The 26,794-nt window shown below is 41.0% G+C and overlaps 1 protein-coding gene across 5 annotated transcripts; it reads left to right on the plus strand.

Moving 5' to 3' along the window:
* Window positions 1–746: 746 nt before the first annotated feature.
* On the plus strand, window positions 747–20,401 carry LOC109699807 (uncharacterized). 5 transcript variants are annotated; one of them, XM_074058133.1, is made up of 7 exons: window positions 747–906; window positions 5,143–5,242; window positions 5,378–5,438; window positions 5,523–5,613; window positions 7,927–8,053; window positions 8,481–8,612; window positions 15,264–20,401. In XM_074058133.1, the coding sequence occupies exons 4-7, from the start codon at window positions 5,542–5,544 to the stop codon at window positions 16,844–16,846; spliced, it is 1,914 nt and encodes a 637-aa protein (XP_073914234.1). In that variant the 5' UTR covers window positions 747–906; window positions 5,143–5,242; window positions 5,378–5,438; window positions 5,523–5,541; the 3' UTR covers window positions 16,847–20,401. The 5 variants fall into 5 exon arrangements, with proteins under 5 accessions (XP_073914234.1, XP_073914232.1, XP_073914235.1 ...); XM_074058131.1 differs by lacking the exon at window positions 5,378–5,438; XM_074058134.1 differs by lacking the exon at window positions 5,378–5,438 and having other exon boundaries at window positions 8,484–8,612; window positions 15,264–20,399.
* The last annotated feature ends 6,393 nt before the right edge of the window (window positions 20,402–26,794 follow it).

A 26,794-nucleotide genomic window follows, 5' to 3' on the forward strand; every position in this document is an offset into this window, starting at 1 on the left:
AAAAAACCATAAGGCTAACAAATTACTAAATTTTTATCAGCTTGAATTTGGCAACTGATTCTTAGATATGGCATCTAAAGCACAAAGTACAAAACAAAAAATAGACACACTACACTTCAAACTAAAAACTCTACATCAAAAGACATTGTTGGGGAGAGAAAGGATGGGGAGAGAAAGGATGAAGGCGAAAGATGGAGGTGGTAAATCTAAGACATATTGTAATCACTTTTGTAAATGTCACAATATACAACTATAATATGCTAAAAAAAAAAGGCTGTCAAGAAAGAATGACTAAGCCAGGTGTGGTAGTATGTGCCTGTAATCCTATCACTCCAGAGGGTGAGGCAGAAGGATAGGAAATTCAAGACCTTCAAAAAATAGGAAGAAAGGAAGAGAGGAGGAAGGAGGGAGGGAGGAAGAAAGGAAGGAACGAAGGAAGGAAGGAGAGAGGGATGGAAGGAGAAAGGAAGGAAGGAGGGAAGGGAGGAAGGAAAGATGAAGGAAGAAAGGGACAGAGGAAGAAAGGAGGGAAGGAAGGAAATACATGCCCCCGCCCCTCCAGGGCCCCGCCCACATTCTTGTGTTTCCCTGTCAAAGCCCGTCCTCTTCTCCACGCCCCGCCCCTTTCTTGTCAGCCGGGTTCCACCCCATCCTCCCTCTTTACATTCCCAGCACAGGCCCATCCTTTCCTTAGGCCCCACCTCTTCCCCAACCCCCTTACACCAGCTCCGGACCTGCCCACCTCCCTCATTTCCCGCCTTGGCCTCTCCTACGTCCCTCCCGCCCTCCTCCTGTCCCGTCCAGCCCCGGCCCCGCCCCTCACTTTTCGTTCCTGGTCCGGTTTCTCGCGCTATTTCCTACAGACCCGGAAGCTGTTCGCTTGGAGTGAAGGTCACGGCGCGACACGTGAGTTTCCCTCTATCTAGATTTGCTCTGCGGTAGGCGGTTCCGCGGCGCTTCAGTGTCTTGTATCGGAGGTTCCTACAAGTCCTTAAAGTTCCCGCACCTTCCCCTCTGCCCCAAGTGAATTCCGACGCCGCTGTGAGAGGCCGGGTCACCCTGTGGGTTAGAGCCTTTCAGAGGCTGGCCCTCAGGGTCCCCCGGCCCGCGGGCCGTGTGAACATCTCCTTCCGTGCCTTTTCCTCTTAAAACCCGGGCGGCCTATGGCCTGGGATTCTGCAGACCCGGCTGACGGGTGAATTGTGCAAGTGAGGGATGCCCGTCCCGCAGCATCCCTGGCGCTTCGGTCCTTGGACCGGACCGGTCCCCACCCCCGGCCTCCCACTCGCCCTCCCCGCTTCCCCGATCCTGTGCTGGGGGAGGTGTCTCGGACCTGCCTTTGACACCCTGAGTTCTAATGTGAAAAATCCCATCCAGACTGCTGTAAAATGTGCTCTTCCAGAGGTGGACATCTCATTCCATTCCTGTTTCTGTGAATGTGTGGGCAAAGGGACTCTGATCCCTGTGAAAGGGATGGAGAGCGACGGAGAGGAGTTAAGAAAAATTAAGAGAAAATCCCATAAATAGATGGCAAAGTAGAGGACGAATGGGCTGAGAAATTTTCCGAGAGAGTAAGAGTAAAGGAAAAAGCGAAGAATGTCTCAACTGTGGTAACTAAAGCAGCCATAGACAGTGTGTAAAACAATGGGTGTGGCAATATTCCAGCAAAATTTTATTTACCAAAGAAAAAGGAGAAGTGGCCAAGAAAATTGCAGGGCTGAAAAGCAAATAGAGAAATTTAGAATCCTGAGACATGAAGAACAGTAAACTAGGGAGGGGGCAAGAAAGGGTGAGACACTTTAGACACCATGGAAGGAGAGGAGAAATGATTTTCAGCCACAGCAGGTAGAGCATCTTGGTGTCTAGACAACAAGCAGGGCTACAGGTGACAAGGAGAGTGGAGGAAGTCTAGGAATATGGAGTCCAGAGAGGGGTGCAACAAGCAGAGAGACAGTGTGAGTGGGGGAAGAAAGAAGCAGAATTGTGTAGAGATTGGGGACAATCAAAAGACTGGGGTGAAAGACCATCAAGATGTTAAAGAGTTACAAGAATGGGGCAGAACAGGTGTGAGGGAAGGAATACAGTGAAGCAGGGAGAAACAAAAGGAGAGGAAAGCAGAAACTCATTAAAGAAGAAAAAGGGGAGGGGATGCTAGAAAGAAGGTGAGAATGAAAGCACACAATGAGGGAGGGAATCACAGAGTAATGGATGGGGAAGAGGACTCTATCCAGATGAATGTAGTTTTTTGGATATCATGATTAAGTTGTGAATATGTGGATTTCTGTTTTTATACTCAACAAATTTAAATTTTGTGTATTTGAATTATACAAGTAAGAAAGAAAATGCAAAACTGTTCATAAGCCTTGTGCATTTTATAATTGTTAACATCAGAGAATAGCTTTGTTTTGCCATCTTATCAGCAGGGACTTGACTTAGTAATTTTTTTTTTGTGATACTGGGGCTTGAACTCAGCACCTTACACTTGCTAGGCAGGCACTCTACCACTTGAGCCACTTGCCAGCCATTGACTTACTCAGTTATGGGTCACCTTCCTCTGTTTTCCTGGACGGTGTATTGTTTGGGGAGTGTGTGAGATGGAAGCGAAAACCACAGTATGCTTCCTGATCTCATGCTCGGTACCACTCAGCACAGAATACTTCACCTCTGGTCAACTAAATGCGTAGGCATTTCTCCCCACCAGCAAGCAGTTCTCTGACAGACACCAATATCTAATTTAATTCAGATCTCGCAGTTTCTACCTGGAGATAGCATCAGATCCCGCAAGGTTGAGTTCTTAGTCCCACAACACTGCCTCTGCTTTGGTTCCCAATGGTATGTCCCAAGATGGGACTTGAACTTGTCATCAGTTGGCTGTAAGTCAGGGATTTGCATGACTCCATGCTCAGGTTCTATTAATTTGCTAGAGTGACTCACAGCACTCGAGGAAACACTACTTAGGCTTGTGTATTTCTTATAAAGGAAATCACCAAGATCACAGATGAACAGCCATCCTAGCAAATTAATTAAACCAGGGCAGAGGTTTTAGGAACCCTGGTTTTTATCTATTTAGTTAAATGCATAGGTGACAGCAACTTCTTGTGTACACATCTGAAGTGAGGGACAGTCTTTTTGGCCTGAAGACTTAACCTGTAGTATGTGAAACTATCACTAAGTAAACTGTCAGAAGTAGAGTTAAATGTGGGACACCAAGCTGGGAGTTTGCCAGAGAACTGACGCGTGTGAGAAAAATCACAGGCATTTTGGTGAGTAGAAGTGCAGCCTTCTGTGTTGATGGTGAGAGTAACAGAAACATACCAGTTTTTTCCCATCTCAGACAGGAAAAGGAAGAGATTGGCCAACTGGCCCAGCTCCTTTCTCAGTATTCTACTCAGTATTGACCTGATTTATCTGTCCCTGCCCCTAGCTGTTGCTGACCCTGCAATTGTACACCACTTTGCTGAGGTATAGTGTGGCAACCTTCCTTCACTGCACCATCAATTTTAACCACAAGGGAATTATTTTGGCCACCATTCCCGATGGAGGTATTCTCCATTTAAACACATACAGCTGGGCATGGTGGCACATGTCTGTTATCAGCATGAAGGAGGCAGAGGCGGGAGGATCTTGAATTCTAGGCAAGCCTGGGTTACATATAAGTTCAAGACCAGCCTGAGCTATATAGTGAGACCCTGTCTCAAACTTATGTACACGCATGCACACAAAGTCTTCATTTACCTTCCACTCTTCTCTCTTTAATACAAATAATACTGTATTAACTACATTTCTCCCTTTAATATGTATTCTCTTCTGCTATATTTAAGAGCAGAAAACTTATTTATACTCTGTCTTCAGTTTTCTTCTCTAATTCTAGAATGACCTCTTCCTCAAGCTTTCACATCCAGCTTCCTGATACTTTCTTTTTCACAGTCACCCCTGACCTCCCATTTCTAAATCCAGTATTTCATTTCCTGTTCTCTCTCTTTTTTCTGTCAGCAGCATATTGCACAGTTGGTAACACCCTCTTCTCTTTTCTTAGCTTTGAGGTCACCCCACCTGTCTTTCAAATTTTATTTGCTTTAATTTTTTTGTGTGTCTGTATAAACAATTCAGAGTTTCTTCTGCTGGTGTCTCCTAAGTCCTGTTCTCTGAACTTGGGGGTGTCCCTGCCTAGCCTGGAACCTCTTCTCAGCTCTGTCTGTATCCACTGCCTTTCCTTGTCATCTCCTTCATGGCTTTGATACCATACACATATCTCCATTTCCCCTGGAGACATTTTCCATGAACCTAGGATCCTGTGTCCAGGTGTCTCAACTCTGCTGGGATCAGCATCTCCACCTTCATGGTGCACATGTGACTTCCTAAGCTCCTGAAATACCTCCTTCTGTACAGTCCTCAACATGTTAGATTATGGTGACCATGTACTTCCTGATACTTAGCAGAATACCTCCATATATATTTAAAATATAGACTATATTTAATTTAAAATAGAAAATACATGTTTACTTCAGATGGCTGAGGCGATATGGCATTTCTAAAATTCTCCTGAAATGTGGGAAAAAAATGTTAGGAGACTTTTGACTTACCTGCTCTGCTTCCCACAGTCCCTCTCTGCCCTCATCTCTTGCTGTGTCCTCTTCCATCACTCCCTTGAAGGTCTCTTTCCTTTTCCTGATTTCAAGGTTCCTCCTGCATCAGGGTCTTCACTTGTTTCTGTCCCTCTGCCTGGAATACTTTGTCTCCTCAGCTGCAGGTAGCAAAGAGCCTTTCTGCCTCAGGTCTTTGTTCTGGTAAGACCTCCATGGAGACGTGTATGAGCTCCCTATCTGCCATTAACATTCTAGCTATACCATCTCTCCCACCTCTGGCCCATTTGACTGCTCTGCATATTTCTTCTTTTAACAGCCCTCTCTCAGGATACAGGTGACAACAAGGACCCATGGGGAGAGTAGAGCCATAGGGTGGAGATGGGCTGGGCTTGCCCTGTGGGTAGTCCTCAACTCTGGCTTCACATGAGAGCACTAAGGTATTTTCTATGTATATATCTTAATGAGATTTACCCCCTTACCAGGGTTTCCTATTCACATTGTAGGTTGGGGCCCAGCCTTAATAATATTTATTCTGTGTAATGTGTTCTGTGTGCAGCATTGAGTATCAAGAGTCTGTCATCCATTTCTGAGGGCCGAGGTCAGCCTATGATCCACACAGTACTGACGGGGGATTGGGTCTATGCTGTGAAGAGGAGGTAAGTGCAGCTCAGCTCTTCACTACTGTTTGTGTGTGTGTGTGTGTGTGTATTTGTGTGTATGTTACACTGCTAACCAGAAGGGAAGTGATTTCTGAAGGAAAGTCAAGAAGTCTGAAGTTGGTCTTTCTGTAGGACTTTGTTGTCCCTGCCTCCCTGTGGTGCTGTAGGCAGCAGAGGACCATCTTTCCAAATGGTGAGGTCACTCCTGGGCGTGTAGGTGCAGCACAGGAAAGGTGTTGTGATTCTGAGCATTAAATAGTATGATTTCTACATTCAGGGTTAACTGCTAAAGACTGATGTTACCTGAGGAGGAAGCCCAGAGAAGGAAGAAGAGGAAAGCAAAGGAGCCTGTGATGGCTCTTGCTCAGGTAAAGTGATGATCTCTGCTGACTGTTCTGTGTCTCCTTCCTTTCTAAAGTGCTGGGCATGGGAGCTGCTGATGTCCTCTGACTTCAGGCTCCTGCCTGACATGTTTGCTCACACTCACCTGTGCCTTCCCTCAGCCTCCCACTTGATTCCATCTTACTGTGATCCAGTGACATGAAACTTGAAAAGGCTCTACTGGGTGTGGTTCTGGGAAGCATCTGTCAATTTTGTTAATCTTTTTAAAAAGTTAACTTTGGTTCTAATATCTTGTGCATGCTAGGCAATCACTCTACCATTTGAGCCACACCCCTAGCCCTAATTTCTTTTCATAGGTCTGGAACTGTCTTTTAGGTGCTGTGATGTATTTGCTACTGGAAATGTAGGAAGTTTCCTGTGTACATGTGTGTTGTATATATACATATGTTTAATAAAATATTTTTATTTCCTTTGGTGGTTCTGGGGTTTGAAGTCCTTCTGTTTGCTAGGCAGAGTCTCACCACTTTAAGTTTTATGTTTTTTAATGGTAGGACCTATTTCTTAAATATTTTCATTGGCTTTAAATTTGTTGTAACCTGTCCTGTTAATGCATTGACAGTCATGAGAATATGAATTACGTGCATGCATGTGTGTGTACACATGTAATGACCTTTCAGCAGATGCATGATGTTAACTTGAACTTGTTTCCACTTTTCTTACTTAGGAAGTCTAATGTCAATTTACTTTTGATGCTGTGTCTGTTACATAAATGTTTAATTCTTTAGGTTCAATTCTGATTCCCAGACACCTGGCTTCATGGGTTTGTTCTGCCAGTTTTAACTCTTTGAGGCAAGGATTGGGGGTTTGTTTGTTTGTTTCTGGAGATAGGGTTTTGCTATGTAGCCCATGCTGATCTCAAACTTGTGATCCTCCTTTCTCAGCCTCCTTGTGTGCTGGGAGAGAAAAATTTCTTAAGAGTATCTCCTATACAGTTTCCTTTGTCATAAGATGGAACATTTATTTCTCTTGTGGGCTATTAAGTTATTCTGTAAGCTAGTTGATTTAAAGCAATTAGAATAATTTGTAGCAGGACTAGGGACATGGCTAAAGTGGTAGAGTGCCTGCCTAGCAAGCAGGCACAGGGCCCTGCTTCAAAGCACCAAAAAAAAAAAAAAAAAAAAAAAAAAAACATGAGTAGCACATACAAGTACCCAAAAACTTTAGTTATTATTGTCACCTTCATCATTGTGCTTTTTAGATTTTGATCTTCTTTAAAGTCACTGTGGACTTTGTCTTCTCAGAATACACAGCTCCTGCCCTAGCTCATCGGTATGCTGAATGTGACTCAGTGTATTGAACCTAACATCTAACACTTTCATAGAGATAAGCCTCTGTTGATTTTTATTTGTATGTTTCTTGTATTGTCCACAAAATGAGAAGTCCATACTGACTTAGAGGGTGTCATAAGCTCTGATCCAAAAGTATAATAAAACACAATTAGATAAAGAAACTCAAAAATACCTAATGAATGTGAGGAAATAGGGAAAAAAACCTCAGTTTCTCCTCTTTTTTGTGTGTGTGATGCTGAGGATTGGACCTAAGATGTAATGTTTGCTGCTATGCAAGCACTCTACCACTGAGCTGCACCCTCAACCCATTTTTCCATTTATACATTCATCACACAAGGGTTTTGTGAACCCCTAGATGTGTGGGAATTTGTCCCAACATGCCAGACAAGCAGTTTTTCGGAGGACACCCTTCTGACACTCTATGTAGGAATAGCTAGATCGCATTGGCTAATGGCTCAGTCCCACAAAAGTGCCTCCACTTCACATGCCAGTTGCAAGCACAATGTGGGCTATGATTCTGAACAGCCACCTGTAATTGGAGTTCCCACAATCTTCAGGTTCAAATAATTTGCTAGAGAGGCTCATAAAACTCATTGGAACTCTACACTTAGTCTTACCATTTATTATAAAGCTTGTTAACAAGGATACAGATGAACACTCAGATGGGAGAGATGTGTAGGGTGAGATATAGGACGAGGAGCATGATGCTTCCAGGCCTTTTCTGGTGTGATAGATGACACTCATCAGCTTCTGTGAACTCTTTGGTGTCTTCACTCTGCTGCACAGCAAAGGCCATTTCAGAGGGGTCTCTTCCTCCTTTGACTCTCCTTTTGTTCTTGATTCCATCTCATGCTAATTGTGTATTTCTTAACATCATCTGTGTGGATCTGGCTCACTCATCCATCAAATCAGTCCATGCAGTTCATGCCCCTTCTGATTTTAAGTGAAAACTATAACTCCCCATTGCCCCATTGTGCTTTTTTATTTTAGGGGCAGTTGACATTAAGGGATGTGGCTGTAGAGTTCTCTGAGGAGGAGTGGGAATGCCTGGACCCTGCTCAGAGGACTTTGTTCAGGGACGTGATGTTGGAGAACTACAGGAACCTGGTCTCCCTGGGTGAGGATGAGTTCCCTCCAGAAGTCGGGATCTTCCCTGTGTATCTACATTTCCCTCTGTGTCTTCACAGAATCCTCTGTATTGCATAATTGACACTGAAGCCCTGTTGTCTCTGAAATGAAAAGCATCACAATGTGGCCTCTGGACTTTAGCTGTCCCTTTTCTTCAGATGTTCTGCCCCCTTCATGACACATCATTGGTGTTCCAAAGCTGAAGTGTCATAAAACCTATGGCAGACTTTTAGAATATTCACTTCTCTGTTTGCTGTCTTTGTGCTTTCATTTCATTGGTTCTTGGAAGAGACCTCAATATCTGCATATTACAGTGAAATATTTTCAGGATCATTCTGTAATGTCCTCTTTCTCAAGTAAATATAGGGCTGGGTTTTGGAAATACCATGCACTTCACATTCTTTTCTTTTTTCAAGCAGGAATCTCTCCTTTTGACCTGAGTGTTGTCTCCATGTTGGAGCAAGGTAGAGAGCCTTGGACTGTGGATGGCCATGGGAAAATATCAAGAAACCCCAATGGGTGGGAGTGTGTCAAAGGCATGAACACAGGTAAGAGCGCAGATGGGCAGAGAGAAAGCTGTACTGTTTGAGAAACTTTGAAAGTAAGAGAGGTCTGGGAGAAAATGTATTTCTTATGAGCTGTGAAAGGAAATTTCCCCATTATCACTCTGTTCTTCAGGCACGTCAGTGTTCATCCGATTGCTCAGAGACAAACGCAGAGTTTCTGGTGTGGTGGATGATGCTGACATCACTTTATAATGAATTCTGGTCTCTTCACTCTGTGGTACACAGCAAAGGCTGGCAGAGGGGTCTCTTCCCCCTTGGATCTCCTTCTGTTCTTGATTCTATCTCATGCTGAGTTGTCCATCTTCATTCATCGGAGCTGAGACCTCCATCATCTTACTCCTGGACTTCTGTGTTTCACCCCATTCTCTGTGCTTGGAAGACCCATTCAGGACATGGGAAATGTTGAGTGCCCTTCCTTTGCAGTTAGGACACCAGAAATTTCCCAGAGCTCACTCTACCCTGTCTGCCTGAGCAGTTCCTTTAGCATTTTCTTCTATTCTGCTTTTAACTCATATCTCAAGTAGGTCTGATGGGAGTCTGTTGGATTTTCTGAGATTGCTACTCAGCAGAACTATCATAAAGACAGTTGACAGAAAGGTCCTCTCTTGGATCCCAGTCCTGTATCAGGAGCACATTTCAGTTCTTTAGGCTCTTAGTGTGGTCTCTTCTTAAAGTCCCACAATATCTGACACCCTTGTTGGAATTTTCTCTGTCTTCCGCCTCTCTACTCTGCATATAGAAAAGTCTTAGCTTTTCCTGATTTCCTACTCTCTTACTATTTGGTGATTTTGCCTTTGAAATTTATTTTTGATATGCAAATTCCTAGGATCTGACATGTCCACTTGTTTTTCTACTGTAACAACCTGTCTTTAGGTTACCTGCAGATTCTTGTCGACTGTTGCATAAAGTGCATTTACAAAACAGAAAAGTCATGAGTCAGAACAGTCTGCTTAATATGTTTCAGTATCATCCCACCATATGTCAGATGCTCCTGGACACCCTGAGTGAGGTTGTCAGCATGTCCCAGGATATCGAGATACAAAGGGTCAGTAGAACCTGACTGAGCTGTGTTTCCAGCTGTCTTCTAGTTTTTGAGGACTGTCACAAGAGTATCTTTCTAGGTCAGCAAGACAGTATTGGTTACATAAGTTAATGAGCTAGCAATTAATGATGTAGGAAAATCTTAGCAAGAGCAAGACCCAAGTTCACAAACTATTTGTTATCCCCTATGTGTGCCATTGTTTATTTTCAATGATGAACCATGTTTTAAGTTCATTTAGCAAATACGATTTGGGTACATCCTACCAAGAGAGCCTTTGAAGTTGAATGAGGCTTCCACTTTTAAATCTTTTTTTTTTTTTATTCTTTTTTTCAGTGCTGGGAATAGAACCCAAGGATTCATAAATGCTAGGCAAATGTGCTACCACTGAGATGTACCTTCAGCCCCTATTATCATTTTTTTAAGGCAGTACTTTCATCTTCTACCTTTCCATGTGTTATAAATGAACTTATCTTTTGTGGTCAACCAAGATTTAATGTATTTAATTAACATATTTTTGGTGATACTCATAATGTTCTAGAATTGTTCTACCAGAGTATCTATTGATTTTAGAAGATTTTCTTCTTTACTATAGAAAGTATAGCTTGGTGAGCCTTCTCTAACACCTGTACAAGCTCCAGAACTTTTTGAACAGATGGTCTTAATCAGTCCTTTTATTTATGTTTCATCTGACTTCGAACCTACCATTAAAAGTACACTTTAGTCAGTTAAATTTTTTATTTTTAAATTTGGAATTTTTTGATAGCTTTATAGCATGTTTTTCCTTTTATTAACTTGTTTTATTCCTAGAAATACCACTAAATAGACATTCCTTTATTATTTAAGATATTTTCCTATATTATGTTGTCAGTTTCATAAACATAACTGCCGGGTTCTAGTAACAGATGCTGGAAATATCCAAAGTTGATTTCCCTGTGTGGATTCATTGTAGCAATCTTGGTATTTAATATTTAAATATCTCTACTAGTGTTTGATTCCACTTTTGTTTTCTACACAATCTTTAAAGTTCTGGAAATTGCATTCTTGAGTTTCATATAGGACAACTGTTTTAGTCCTTGTGTCCCTTTCATCTGAATTTCCTGTGGCATTCACCTGGTCCCTATTACCTTACCTCCTGGTACTGTCCTGTTCCCTGACCACCTCTCTGTGCATCGACCTCTTTGTAGGACTCTATACCATTGCCCAAAAGTATTTCTGCGTTTGCTGCCACTGAGAGCACCTTTCAGTGCAAACCATCTCCACTGCTGATCATTTGCTTATTTTCTTCATAAGGCTATTGTGTTCTCATATCTATGAAGTCATATGCATTAATTTTGGGGGAGTGTATGTGAGTGTTCATTCATTCATACTAACGGCTGTGTACATAAATACACACAGTAGTAGTATCAATAATGTCCTATCTCTTCTTGTTTTATCAAATAAATTTTATAATATTTTACATTGTATATGGTCAGTAGGGTTCAAATATACCACATTTTTCTTGTTGCTTGAATTTAATTCCGTTGATTCCAATGAAGATTTAAACTCACTTTTCCCTTATTTCCCATCTCTTTTCTACCACTTGCAACTACCATCCTGCCTTCTGTTTCTGTGAAGTTGACTACTTATATATTTCATATATGTGGAATCATAATATTTGTATTATATAATTAAACTTATTCATGTAGCACAATAGTCTCCATATTTATTTACATTGTATCATATAGCAGGATTTCTGTCTTTGGTCTTTATAAGGCTAAATAATGTTCCATTGTATGTGTGCATTAATCTGTTTTCCATTGCTACAACAAAATACCTGAGGCTAGGTAATGTATAAAGAAAATTTCATTTGGCTCACAATTTTGGAGGCTAAAAGACCAGGATCAGGTGGCTGTATTTGTTTAACCTGTGATGAGAACTTCGTGGCAGATGGATGGCATCATGGCAGGAGCAAGTATGGAAGAGATCTGATGGTGAGACAGAAAACCAGAGAGCTTCAGGGGTCAGGCTTGCTCTTTTATATCAAGATACTCTCACGAGAACTATACTAACTTGCACTGTGGGACCAGCATTAATCCCTTTTGAGGGCAGCACCCCCAGTTAGCTATTTTCCTGTCCCCAGGCTCCACCTCTTAAAGATTCTGCCATCTCCAAACATCATCACATTAAGGATCAAGCTTAGGAGATGAGCTACACAAAAATGTTGCAATGTTTCTGCCATATTTTGCTGATTCCTCATTTGCAGTGGCCATTTGGGTTGCATCTTCCTCTTGGGTACTGTGAATTGGTGTACACATTTCTCTTCCAGAATGTTTTCAGTTCTTTTGGGTATATACCCAGAAGTAGAATTACAGGTTCATACAATAATTCAGTTTTTAATTGCTTGAAGAAATACTTATTTTCCATCATGGCTTCTTCAACCTTTTATGTTCATATCAACAGGGCTCAAAATCTCCCATGTCTCCACATCCTTGCCAACACTTTCTTAATTTTTGTTCTTTTGGTTTTTTTGAGACAGGATCTCATTGTGTGGTGTAGCCCAGGCTGGCCTCGAACCTTTTTTTTGTGGTACTGGGGCTTGAACTTAGGACATACTCCTTGAGACACTCCACTAGCCCTTTAATTGTGATGAATTTTTTCAAGATAGGGTCTTGCAAACTATTTGCCCTGGCTGGCTTTGAACTGCCGTCCTCCTAATCTCTGCCTCCTGAGTAGCTAGGATTACGGGCATGAGTCACTGGTGCCTGGCATGGCCTTGAACTTTTGATCCTCCTGCCTCAGCCTCCTGAGTGCTGGTATTACAGGTGTGTTCCACCATGCCCAGACTTGCAGTCTCTTGCTGTGTTTTTTAAATTGCATTTCCCTAATGATTGCATTCATCCTTCCATGTTCTTGTTGGTCATTTGAATGTCATTGCTGGAGGTTTGCCACTTGTAATTGGATTTTTTTGTTGCTACTGACTTGTGGAAGTTTTTTTTATATATTTTAGTATTAACCCTTATCAAATATATAATTAAAAATTTTTTCCTTATCTGTAGGTTTTCTTTTCACACAATTGATTATTCCTGCACATTTTTAAACTTTGGTGTAGTTCATTTTATGTATTTCTACATTTTTGTATCATATTCAGGAATATCATTATTGAATTTAATGTCATAATCCTGGCTTTTTTTTTTTGGTGATTATGGGGTTTGAACTCGGCCTTGTGCACTTTACCCCTTGAGCCACACCCCAAGCTCCTTAAAATCTTCAGTTTAAGTCATGAATCATTTTGAGTTAATATTTGCGTATGGTGTAAAGTAAGGATTCAACTTCATTCTTTTGCATATGGATAGCCAGTCTTCTCAGTACCATTTACTGACTAGATCATCCTTTCCTCATTATATGGTCTTGGCATATAAAGATTACATGATGATATTTGTGAGTTTCTTTCTTTCTATTCTGTTCCAGTGGGTTATATGTCTGTCTTTATGTCAGGACAGCATTGTTTTGAATAATGGAGCTTTATAATAAATTTTGAAATCATAGCATAAGACCTCCAACATTGTGGGATTTTTCAAGTTTATTTTGCTATTGTTGATGTTGTGCTAGTTCCTATCAATTTTAGGTTGGAGTGCCATTAGTATTTTGCTGAATTTCAATGAATTTGTATATTGCTTTGTTATTGACAATTTACAATATTAAATCTTTTAATTTATGAACATGAGGTTTCTTTGCAGTTATTTGTATCTTTTATTTGTTTCAGCAACGTTTTATAGTTTTCAGTCAACTGATCTTCCTTTTGACCTGAGGGAATAAAGCCTCTTTCTACATATTTTTGATACCATTGTTAATGGAAATGGTTTTGTAATGTCTTTTGGTTTGTTCATACTTAGAAAATATGAACAGAACTGATATTGATGTTGATTTTATATTCTGCAACTTTACCAAATTTGCTTAATTAGCAGATACATTCTTTTGTGGAATATTCAGGGCATTCAAGACTATGTCATCTGTGAACAGAGAAAATTTTCTGCTTCCTTTTCAATAGCATGCTTTTTGTTTTTTTTTTTTTTTTTAAACCTGGCTGTTCTTGCTACGATTCCAGTACTATGTTGCGTAGATGTGGGGCAAGCAGGCTGCCTTATGTTTTTATTTTAGAAGAAGAGCTTACCATTTTTCAGTATTAAGTTCCTTCTGAGCTTTTCCTCTATGTTCTTTGTTATGTTGAGGTAGAGTCCTTCTTTTCCTAGTGCTTTTAGTGTTTTTGTCACATAAAGGTACTGGCATTTTTCAAAATGATTTTTCTAATTCAACTGCTATGATCACATAGTTTTGTCACTCATTCTGCCATGATGGAGAAAACATTGCTTTACAGTCTTACGTTCTGGGAATAAATCCCATATGGTCATGGTTTATGTTTTTTTTTTTTTAAAAGTGCATATTTTTTATATTTTTATTTTTTGGTAGTACAAAAGTTTAAACTCGGGGCCTTATGTTTGTGAGGCAGGTGTTCTACCATTTGAGCTATCTTCAGGCAATTTGTAGTATTTGTTGAGGATTTTACACAGATTCTTCAGGGATATTGGTCTTTAGTTTCTTTGTATTGTCTTTGTGACGTGTTTCTCTCAGGGTAATACCACCTCATAGCACAAGTATGGAAATGTTTGTTCTCTCTTCCTCAGGATTTTGGAAGAGTTTGAGGAGCGTTGGCATTTATGCTTCTTTTAAGTGTTCAGTAGAAAACCAAGTTTGCACTGTGGTACGTGCCTGTAATCCTGCAATCAGGAGGCTGAGACAGAGGATCAGTCCCCACTGCTCTTAAATCAGTTTCTTTCACCTAGGTCAGTCAGCTTTTTAGGTTTACTGCTTCCCTGCTGCCAAAGTAGCTTTCCCCAGACATCACTTCTCTTATTTTTCTTTGCTATCAGCTCAGGAAAGGTGAGCAACACCACTGGAGAGGAAATACTTATTAGGGCTTGATGTTAAAACACCAGGAGGTCAGCAAGGAGGGTGTCTCTCAGCAGATTATGGCACCATTGTTCCTGGGTCAAGGTTTTTTAAATACATTAGTGCTGTGAAATAATTAATAATGCATTGGTTTTTAGCCAGTCGTAATAGCACACACCTATAATACTGCCTTTCAGGAGCCTGAGCCAAGAGGATCACAAGTTCAGTGTTAGTGAGATACATATAGAGACCCCATCTGGAAAAAAAAAGAAATGAGAGATATTTCTATAGTAAATACCCAAATTTCCTTTTTGAAAATAAGACTTAACCTTCAGTTGTGTTAATGAAATGTTCCTTTTCATGTCTCGTTCACGTCCATCTGCCATTAGTATGTTCAAATCACCAAAATTTATTTCTCATCTGTCTGGGACCCGAGAAGTCTATGATCAAGGTTCCCATTAAAGTAGATTATAGTGTGAGTGTTTTAGTCACAATTTGTTTGAAATTAGGCTTTGCTGAGAAAATTTTGAATTTTATATAATTAATTCTTCCTTATTAAAAAGTGCTGTTCCTTTTGTGTTCCTAAGTATTAATTTTTGTGAATAAATAGAATTTATTTTCTATCTGTAAGTAATCATAAACACATGGTTTCTTATATCTTGTAGATATCTCTCCTAAATGTGTCAAGGAATTTCCACTGAAAGAGAACAATATTACAGGAGAAATATCCCAAGCAGTGATGTTAGAAACACATGAAAACCATGACATTGAAAAATTTTGCTTCAGGGAAATCCAGCAAAATATACATGACTTTGAGTATCATTGGAGAGATAATGAAAGACCTTACACAGAATTTTGTTTGACCCAAAAGGAAAATCTCGCAGGTAGAAGGGATACAAGAAAAAAGCATATTAAAAATTGGCTTGGATTAAATTTTCAGTCACATGTGCCGGAACTGCAGCTATTTCAAAATGAAGGGAGCATTTATGAATGGAATTATTTTGAGGAGTCTATCAATGATGGTTCCTTAGCTTCACCCCACCAAAGAATTCCTTCCAGTGTCAAAACAAATATTTCTCATAAATATGAAAATGATTTTATAGATTCTTTGATATTCACACAAGGACAGGAAACACATATTATTACAGAACCTTACAAATGGAATGAGCCTGGCAAAGCCTTTAATCATGACTCACCCTTTACTGTGCGTCAGATAATCCATACTGGAGAGAAACGATTTGTATGTGATATATGTGGCAAGATCTTTAATCAGAAATCAAACCTTACAAGTCATCAGAGAATTCATACTGGAGAGAAGCCATACAAATGTGATGAATGTGGTAAGTTGTTTAGTCATATTTCACATCTTGTACAACATTGGAGAATTCACACTGGAGAGAAGCCTTTCAAATGTTATGAGTGTGGCAAAGACTTCAGTCACAAGTCATATCTAGCAAATCATCAGAGAATCCATACTGGAGAGAAACCTTATAAGTGCAACGAATGTGGCAAGTTCTTCAATCAAATTTCACACCTTGCAAGTCATCGCAGAATTCACACTGGAGAGAAGCCGTACAAGTGTGATGAATGTGGAAAGGTATTCCATCAAATTTCACACCTTGCACAACATCGAACTATTCACACTGGAGAGAAACCTTTCAAATGTGATGAATGTGGCAAAGTCTTCAGTCGCAATTCATACCTTGCACAACATTTGATAATTCATACTGGAGAGAAACCTTACAAATGTGAGCAATGTAGCAAAGTCTTCAGTCACATTTCACACCTTGCACAACATCGGAGAATTCACACTGGAGAGAAACCTTTCAAATGTAATGAGTGTGGCAGTGTTTTCAGTCATAAATCATCTCTGGCAAATCATCAAAGAATCCATACTGGAGAGAAGCCTTACAAATGTAATGAATGTGGCAAAGTGTTCAGTCGTAATTCATACCTTGCCGAACATCTGCTCATTCACACTGGTGAGAAACCTTACAAATGTAATGAGTGTGGAAAGGTCTTCAGTCGCAATTCACACCTGGCATGTCATCGTAGAATTCATACTGGAGAGAAACCTTACAAGTGTAATGAGTGTGGAAAAGTCTTTAGTCAAAATTCATACCTCTCATGTCATCGAAGAATTCATACTGGAGAGAAACCTTACAAATGTAATGAGTGTGGCAAAGTCTTCAGTCTAAACTCTTCCCTCGCACATCACCGGAGGATTCATACTGGAGTGAAATCTTAGAAGTATCTTCAGTCAAAACTGACACCTTGCACATCACAGCATTTATGATGGACAGAAACCTACAAATGTAATGAGTGTGGTGAAGCTGTTAGGATGCATTTAAGCCTAACTGAACATGCAATCTGCACTCTCCTTTGCATTATCACTGAAGGTGACAGTTGCACATCATTAGAGATTTCATCCTGGAATGATCGTGTACAATGGATGAGGCAAAACCTGTCTGTGCCCAAGCCTTGTAAGATCATTGGAGAATTCCTGCTGGAGAGATACTTTCCATTTGTAATGGAGGAGACCACCCTTTAGTTTTTCTTTGAAACTTACTAACTATAAGTTAATCCATAGGGGAGAGAAATCTTAACAGTTTGAATGTAACATGGCCTTGAGGTGAAATTGACATTAGGATTCACCAAAGAATTCATGCTGGAGGGCTGAACATGGAGGCACATACCTATAATCCCAGCTACTTGGAAGACAGAGACAAAAGGCTCATGGTTTGGGGCCAGCCAGGGCAAAAGTGAGATCCTATGTAAAATAAGTTGGGCATTGTGGTACATGCCATAATTCCAATTACTCAGTAGGCAGAGATAGGAGGATCACAGTTTGAAGCCAGCTGTCTCAGCTACCTGAAAAACAAAAGTGGAATGATTGATGGCATGGCTAAAGTGATAAGAGTGCTTGGTGCAAGACCGTAAGTGCAGTCCCCAGTACCCTAAAAAGGAATTCATGCTGAAGAGAAACCTCACAAATGTATGCACTTTATCCATAGTACAACTCAGATAATATATCCTGGAAAGGAACTTCAGAAAAATGTAAAGAATTTGTACATCCGATCTTCAGTGCTCAGACCTCAGAAGACATCAGATAATCTGTACTGGAGAGAAACCATAGAAGTGTAATTAACATGCCAAGGTCTTCTCGCACAATTCACACCGTGGAGAGTTCATTCTTGGGAGATACTTTACAAATGTCATAAGGATGGCAGACACTTCAGTATTGGTTCAAGCAATAGTCAGCACTACAGATTCCACGCTATAGAGCAACAATTGTGAAAGCATAATGCATGTGACAGACTTCCAGGCCTCAAAATCCACTAAGCATCAAACAATACATCTTTGAGGAAGCTCTATAATGTGTACACTAAAGTTTTTGTACATGCATCACACTGGAACTGTGTTTGAACTGGAAAGCAACCATACAAATATGTAGCATAATCTTTTGTCAGATGTTCAGAACTTTGTTGTGATGAGAGGATTTATTCTGGAAAGAAACCAGACAAATATACTGAACATAGGAAGTTCATTTGTCACAAGTGTGAGCTCAGTATTCACCGAAGAATTCATAATAGAAACAGCTCTTTCAAATGTAATGATGTAGTAAATTATTTAATTCTTACAACATATTCTATATTAGAAAATTTATATGAAAAACAAATAGATCTCTAAATCCCCAAGATTAGCCTTTCGTCTTGCACACTACAGAATAATTAGGAGCCAAAAACATGTTTAAAACTCATGACATGTCAAAGGTACAAGGACATTTGAAAATGACCAATTATCTTAGGTTATAAAATACTCCATTCTTTGAGAGTTCTTGCAAAGGTTGCCTTATTATTTTGAATTTTAAATGTAAACATGTTGAAATTATGCCTTTCATTCAGACCTTTCATGGTGGTGTCTAAAAGAATTGGTAGAAAGGCAGAAAGGCCTTACTTCATCAAGTCCATGCTCCTGGAAAACCAGGGCACTTCCTTTTCAAATCTTGTCTGTATTAAAGAGTGTTTGGAAAGGGCTGAGAGTAACAGACAATTATAGTGCCAGTATTCTTGTTTAACTGTGTTCAACATACTTTCATCCACACAAAGGTCCAATGTAGGATATAGGTAAGGAATGTACTATAACTGTAAACAGAGCAAACCAAGATCTTAGGGACCAATTATGTCAGAAATAATGCAGGGGAAATGTGGTCACCTACTCTAGTGAATGCCCATGGCTGCTGTATAGCATGACTGATGTCTTATTCTTAGAATTGAAGAGACAACAGTTACCACAGAGGAAAGTTAAGAAACAAAAACAACAGCATGTTCTTGATGTGGAATCACATTTAACTGCTGGCACTACATTTGCTGCTGTTTTATTCAGAATGTGCAAAATTTTATATGGTAATAAAATTTAATCTTTTTCTTACAACTGTGAATCCTGTTCCTTCTACCAACATAGTTTTGTCCTACCTCGGTGGAAAACTATTATTTACACTTACAATGCACCATTAATCCCCTAATATTCAAGCTCTGTAACATTTTTCCCATGATAGGATCAACATAATTTTGAGTATAGATAATCACTATGTCCTGGGATAATTATGTAGGTAGAAAAAAAGTCCCAGAGAAGTAGTGTTCAGATACACCCTAAAGCCTGCATCATTGCTGTATGCTAGTATTCTTATTTCTTTTTTGTTGTTTAGAGACATGGCCTCATCACTATGTAGCCCAGGCTCACCTTGAACTAGCAATCCTGCCTCAGCCTCCTTAATGCTGGGATTACAGGTGGGCCTCCATACTCAGCTATTAAATATTTCTAAATGTATTTCGTTTGTGTGCCAAACAAGACATGTAAAATACACCTTAATTTACATAAAGTAAAAGTACAAAAATAGGAATATGACATAAAGTGGGCAATAAGTATAAAAATAACGTCTCTGTTTTTGTTTCTGGAGTGCTCCATGCAATAATTGAAAAAGATTAATGTCAATTTTCTCTTAAGAATGAACATACACAATGGGATTTTTTTTTTGTACATAACAGAAACCTCATATATTTACCCTCATAACATTTTTGGTAATTTATACTTGTGACCACTCCCTCTGGAACTGAATTGAACACCACTGAAAATTTGGTGTATTTGTCAAGAGTGGTGATGTCATATACTACAGTGTTTCTTACATAAAGAGGCTTTCTGTTGGAAGCAGTAGACTGCCTAAACTTCCAGAAATGACTAGAGAGCAGGGAATGGTGACTACCTTGTGTTTTGAGGGGCTGGAGTGTGGGTACCTGAATGTGTTTTGAACTTCAAGCTCCTATCAAAGGATTTACCACCTTACCCAGCTGAGAACAGGAAGAGGTGATGGTGAGATTGAAGAGGTATCTGGAGTCCTGTTTTAGTACAGCCCTGAATGTCTTCTCTTGGTACTTAGGACTTTTTGGTTGGGAAAAATACAAATTTTCATCATGCTAACAGTTTATTACCATATTCTTTTTAATGTCACATGCATAGCTGTCATTCCATAATATGACTGTCAAAAATGGTTTTGAAATACTGTTTAGATTGATTGCCTAATGCATTTTTATAGTAGTTTAGTGAAAATGTGTGGAAATGATTATTAGAAAATAAATATGATTAAACCATTTCACTAGAAGAGTATTTCCAAAGGTATAAAATCCTCAATTTTGGGTTATATTAAGCAGTATGTTACATGGCTTTATGTTCAACTTCAGAACAATTGTTTTATAATAAATGGATTTTTGTTACAATTTCCCCCATATGCATAGTACAAATTATATAATGTAGATTTCTTCCATTGATTATTCCAGTGAAATATTTAGGGGATTCATAAATGTTTGGTGACCAAATTTTGTAACAAAGTGTACATAGGCAACAAAGTGTACATAGGTGCTCTGTAATTATGAAGAGGGAATATTCCTTTAATTCTTCAAATCAATGGAAGGACTGACAATACAAGATGCTCAACTGAAGTCTCTTAATGCAGGAGTTGGCTAAAATCAGGTGCTTGAACATCTGCTGCAAGGAGTTTAGCCTGCACTGGAAGAAGTAAATGAATATATAATAGTAAGAGAGACATCTCTATTGTCAAATCCCTTAGGCTGCTTGGTCACTTCCCACTGGCTGGTGTCCCTATTCAGAGCTAGAAAATATGGAAACAAAATTTCATAGTCCAGAGAAAAAGAAAAAGACTTGATGACTAATCACACTATGGTTTCCTAAATTATTTTTCACTTTTTTAAACTTTTGTGCTGAAATGCAGAATCTAAATAGCCTGTGAGTTATCAGCAGAATGCTCTAAAACAAATAATACATGAACGTGACCATCAGAAAAATTCCTCAGAAGCACTACTCTGCCATTCCTTTCTGCCTTGGTCTCTTTCTGTCATTTGTAAGATCAGTTGTTATGATTAATAAAAAGGAGACAGTAGCGTTAGAGAATCTTTTGCCCTTAGAAAACCAATGTTGCTGCACCTAAATGCTCCTGGGAAAAATGGATGGATAACACTGAAATCCCAGGGTGTATAAGGATTATCTCACATGATTGTTTAGGTTTCCAGTACAGTTTTCTGGACAAGTGCACACAAGGAGCCTTGTTAAGCGTATAGTAGATATTCAAATGACATGGCTTGTATGGACGGATGGATGTTGCTTCTGAAAGGGAAGACAAGCTAAAATAACAAAGCTTAATGTTCTTTCTTTTAAAGGAGAAACCTCTCTGTCTAGGCATTTAGTTTAGAAAATTGTAAGCTCTTTTTCTGCCCTTTGAAACATACATAAAGGTTTTCAGAAGCTAAATAAGGCTCTTAGTAATTTTACAGATCAACAATATTTGACTGCAATCTTAGCTATTGCCTGTGAGGCGTATCACATTCTAGCTAAGGCGTATTTAGTAATATAACTGCCTTCTTTCTCTACTACCTTTGTGGGTAGGATTTCTGAGTTGGGAGGCGATTTTATTTTTAGTTACATTCACTAACGCCACCTACTTGGAAAAGAACTTAAGCTATTTCCTACTTGTTAGGAGGAAAACGTTTCAGCTTCCAACACTGGAGGCATTCACCGCTCTGATCTTTTACCCTAACTAGTTGAACCATTAACTTCAAACCCCAAGGAGGCAAATCTGCTCCACAGGTCGCCCAAGAATGCGAGAACTGGGCAGTCCCCTGTGGCTGGCTGTCACCCAGGGCTGGACACGCAGAGGGGCGGGGACTTCTGCCTCCAGATCCCGCCTCCTCACTGGCCCCTCCCACCTGCCGCTATTCCTGTCCAATCGGGGCCACGGTCCGCAGCCCGCTCTCCTATCGCCCCGCCCTTCTCCCCGCCTGAATCAGCTGCGCATGCGCAGTTTCCTACAGACCCGGATGGGGGCCAAGCTGGAGAGGGGCAGAGTTGACCGGTGAGTCCAAGTTCCATCTCGTCAAGCCTGTGTTTGGCTTCCCCTCCTCCCGACCACCTGTACACTCCTACTGGGGTTCGGAGCCACCCCACAAGTTGAAGCCAACTCCAGCTGCCCATCCGCTCTCTGCGTGTCTGGTCGGCTTCTGCTTAGGGTTGAAGCGGGTCGCGCCCGGGCCAATGCTTAGAGTTGAAGGTGGACGCCGCCGCTGAGCGGTTGTCTTGCCTGACCTTTGTGACGTCATCCGGTGTCTGTGACGGGACCCCGCGTCTCCCGGGCCCCTCCCCACACCCTCCTGGGTCCTGAGCATCCGCACCTGTCCCACCCAGGGGCCATGGCTCGCCCGGTGTTGACGTTCCGGGTTAACACTGCAAGCTTTTTCCTGGGTGAGACTTGTGGGACATGCAGGGCCAGTGCGGGGGAGTGAGGGACAGACACGAGGAGGACTGACACTTAAGGGAGGCGGGAAGATTTGTGGAAGACACCGGGTAGAACAGGTTGAGCAGGTGCACTAGAAAAGACACTAAGAGAAAGAGTGAGCCAGAACAAGAAGTAGGAAAAAAGGAAAACAGAGCTAAATAAACAGAGGGATCTCCAGAGAGTTGTAGGGGAGCAGATTGAAGGAGCGGGACCTGGATGGACAGTAGGAGGGATGGGCAGGGGCTGAAATTAGAGTTGGGTCCATGGAAGACAGAAAGGTGATGCTAGGGGAGAAAAATCAGCAGTGAGGAGAGCAGAGGAAGAGCGGGGAGGGAATTAACAGTGAGCTAAAGGGAATATGTCTGAGGGAATGTAGATGGGAAAAAAAAGAGGCAGAAATAGTCAAATGACAATCAGAAAGTTTGGGGACAAAGAGGGGTCTAACAAGTTTGTAGCAGAGTGGATGGAACACTTTGTAGAAGGAAATATGCAGAGGAGAGAGAAATGCAGAAGGGGGAGGACAGAGGAAGGAAGGAAGGGAGGGAGGGATGACTCGAAGGGAGGGAGGAAGGGAGGGAGGAAAGAAGGAAGGCATAGAAATGAATATTCCAATTAAAGACACAGGAACAAAGAATTGTCTGAGGAACGCAAAACTTTACTTCTGGCCAGAAGGGTGCCAGCCTGCATGTGAGCAAAACCAGCACAAAGAGGGGTGGGCAGGCCATTCTCCCTTATATACCTGACATGAATAGCCTGCCTCTTGACATGGATTGGCTCTGATCAAAAGTTCACACTCTTCCAGACCAACTGAAATTCTATGCCTACTTGGGGGAGGTATTGAGTTACACAGTGTAGTGGGCAATTCTCATGGGCAGAGAAGACTCAGTGAGAATCCAAAGAAGCTGGAAATACAGGCAATTAAAATGGCAACATACCCTTTGACAGAAAAGACTTAACTTTTTCGTAATTCCCCTCCCACCCCATTTTTATGCTATACTTGTTTCTTCAAACTCTTTTAAAAATCTGTTGACTTTCTTTTTCAGCTGTGCTTAACAACAGCTGGTGTGACACAGGAGTTTGTTTAGCTAAAGCAGTCTCTATGAGTCAAATTGTCAATCCTTGTATACAGGGGATAACACAGCACCCAATTAAGTTTAGGGCCCAAATACAACAATGAGGGATGTTAAAATTGAGGTCATTATTCCCTTCCATTTTCCAAACCATTGTTCTAACCAGTTAGAAAAAGGGTCATTTATTCCTGAATTTTTTGCTAGTTCATTCGACAGGGCTGACAGGCCGTGGAGAGCTTTGGTTATATTTTCCATCTGGGGCTGTATTGTTAGGGATGTATGTACAATATTCTCCTCCAATTAGGACACATACTCCCACTTTTTCTGCTAGAATCATGTCCAGAGCAATTCGGTTTTCCCATGCCATTTTACTAGTGGGGCTTAGTTCTGCAATTCCCTTTATTTCATCTTGGGTGTAGCTAACAAACCTCTGTTGATTATGGTAGATGTAATTAATCCATTCTACATTTTTATTGATAGTAGACCTCCAAAACAATGTTGATTCAAATCCTGCAGCCATTTGATTTCTTGCTTTGAATTCATTGGGAACTCCTCGTGGGACTCAGGTAGCATCTATATAAACATGAGAGTCAAATGACCCTCTGGGGGAAGTAAGATCCTGTTTCTATTTTCTCCTAGCCAGAAAGCGTTTAGAGTTTTGAAATGCCAAGGTGAAAGGTGTAGCCAATTGGACTAAAGTACAAGTCCCACTCCATTTGACCACAAGTACCTCAAATAAGGATCTACCATAATACCACCAGACGTCTGCCAGCTGCCAACAGCTAGAGTGGTTTTATTAGCTACCTTTTCAAAGGATCAGCCTTCACTGCACCCTGAGACATTCCCCAGCAACTCCAGTTTCTCCCCACACCAGGAGAGGCATGAAGTGTAGTTAGAATTTTGAAATGGGGGTCTGATCAACTGAAGCAGCCTTAGCCTTTCAGGGTCATCAGTTGAGGGGGACAGTAGTAATAAGTTCTGGCAAGACCTATTGCCCCAGGCTGCCCTTTCTTGGAAGAGAGCATTCATACAAAACCACTCCAACAGGGTCTATGGTCCATCCCAGAGAAAAAGGGACAACTCGGCGTTCAGGTCTGCCAGCTGCACATGCATAGTAATCCACTTTATTTAGTGTGTGGATGGCAGAGCTCATTCTTTCCAACCAGGCATTTGCTTCCCCATAACCTGTCTCAATGGCTATAGCTTGTCTTAAGACTTATCTGTACTATAGTTACTCTCATTTGACCATGGTGGAGTTTGGATGATAATGTTGAGAGGAGAACATTAGGGGTGTTATGGTAGTGGGCTCTGGGAGCAATTCTAAAAGAAACATACCTATGGGGTTTATGTGCATTATGAGCTCCTAGCCCATATATTCTGAAGATAGACGGCTTAGTGGACATAGAGGAAGAATCATTGATAATCCGCATAAGCAGGTTACATTGAAGATGCTGACTTTTGGGAGGGGTGTGGTCTTATGGGTTTGCATCTTTGGCAGTATATGTTTCCAGAAGGGGTGACTTGTATACCTAGAATGCCATGAAGTCATTTGTGCAGCACTCCCCTTTGGGTTTGTTGTCAATCCTACATCACCCCAACTAGCACATGGAGGATCATTGTATTGATTAGTGCAATTATACCGATAGGAGCAGGGCGGGGTTGGGGGAGCATATACACATATACATATCTAAGCCATGAATAGAACATTGATTTCTAAGATCACCACGGGAGACAGCAAGACATGCATCAAATTTGACAGTTATAGGAGAGGAAGCCTGTGGAACATTAATAGTGGTTATGCCATTCCCTAAGTAGAAAAGAAGCAACAGTCTCATTAAAGTCTTTTTAAAGTTACTTTTGTCTCACCAGGTTTTGAAGACATAGCCCAGTGCTTCCCCTGGAGTGCTCACTTTATTCAAGTGTAGTGGGTCCATCCTCTTCCAGCAGTACGCACTGCTGTTTCAGTAGTGAGTATCACCTGGTATGGTCCCCCCCAGGATGGCTCAAGCTTTTCTCTGCTCCAGGTTTTGACCAGGATGTAATCTCCAGCCTGATGTGGGTGTGCTGGGAACTCAAGTGGTGGGGCCTGAACCAGCAGTCCTTGGTGCCTAAGGGATGACAAGACTGAGGAAAGACCAAGTGCATAGTTTTGGAGGAACTGGTCTTTGATTTCAAAGGATAGGAGGCCTGAGGGCCGTCCTAAGTAAGGTAACTCATATAACATCTTATAAAGAGAAACTCCTATATCCTTTTGGGGAGCTGTTGTGATCCTAAGCAAGGCAAGGGGTAGGTATTTTGTCCAGGGCAGCCTGGTCTCTAGAACTAATTTTTTTAATTGTCTCTTTAATGTCTGGTTCATCCTTTCAACTCTTTTTGAGGAAGAGGGGTGCCATGGGAATGATATTCCTATCTGAGGCTTAGTGCCCTTGTTAATTCCTTAATTATACTGGCTGTGAAGTGGCTCCCATTATCTGGATCTATATTTTCAACAAGTCCAAATTGAGGAATTATGTCATCCAAAAGTAGTTTAACCACTCCTTTTGCAGTGGTCCATGATAAAGGCATAGCCTCAACCCAAGTGGTTAGAATGTCTACTATGACCAGTAAATATTTCAAATGGCCCACCTGAGGTATCTCTGTGTATTCCACCTGAATACTCTGGAAGGGCCATAATCCTGGACTTCTTCCTCCCAGAAGTTGTTCTCTCAGAGCCTGCTTATTAACTTTTCTGCAAGTTAAACAACTCTTAATAACCTGCTTTGCCAAGGTATAAATTCCTGTGCATACATAAGCCCTGAGAATAGCATCACACATGGCTTGGATTTCCCAATGGTTTCCCTGGTGTAATTGAGCCATTATTTCTCTCATAAGGGACTTAGAAAGTACTTCTCTTCCATCTGGATGAAGCCATTTCCCTTCTGGGGTTTGGGAAGTACACAACTTCTCTAGTTGGACCCCCTCTGAAGGAGTGAAAATGGGGTTTACGGCTGGTGCCTAGATGATGGGGGTGAGATGTAACATTTGGAGTTCTGGATGGAGGGCAGCCTTGTTCACAGCCTTATCAGCCAAATTATTTCTTTGAGCCTCCAGGGAGCCACCCTGTTGATGTCCTGGGACATGGACTATTGCAATTTCTTCAGGAAGCATGAGACTCTGGTAGTTTAACAATCAATTCCTTGTGGATTAGATCCTGTCCTTTGCTGTTAATTAATCCCCTTTCTGCCCATATCTTCCAAAAGGTGTGTACTACCCCAAATGCATACTTAGAATCTGTATAGATGGT

Source organism: Castor canadensis, chromosome 16 (assembly GCF_047511655.1).
Source record: "Castor canadensis chromosome 16, mCasCan1.hap1v2, whole genome shotgun sequence".
Taxonomy (NCBI): Eukaryota; Metazoa; Chordata; class Mammalia; order Rodentia; family Castoridae; genus Castor; species Castor canadensis.

Excerpts from the sequence above, each read along its gene's own strand:
- LOC109699807 (XM_074058133.1), top strand. The coding sequence starts at position 5,542 with ATGTTACCTGAGGAGGAAGCCCAGAGAAGGAAGAAGAGGAAAGCAAAG. Across the intron at positions 5,614-7,926 it reads CTGTGATGGCTCTTGCTCAG|GGGCAGTTGACATTAAGGGA; the intron begins GTAAAGTGATGA and ends TTTTTATTTTAG. Across the intron at positions 8,613-15,263 it reads TGTCAAAGGCATGAACACAG|ATATCTCTCCTAAATGTGTC; the intron begins GTAAGAGCGCAG and ends TATATCTTGTAG.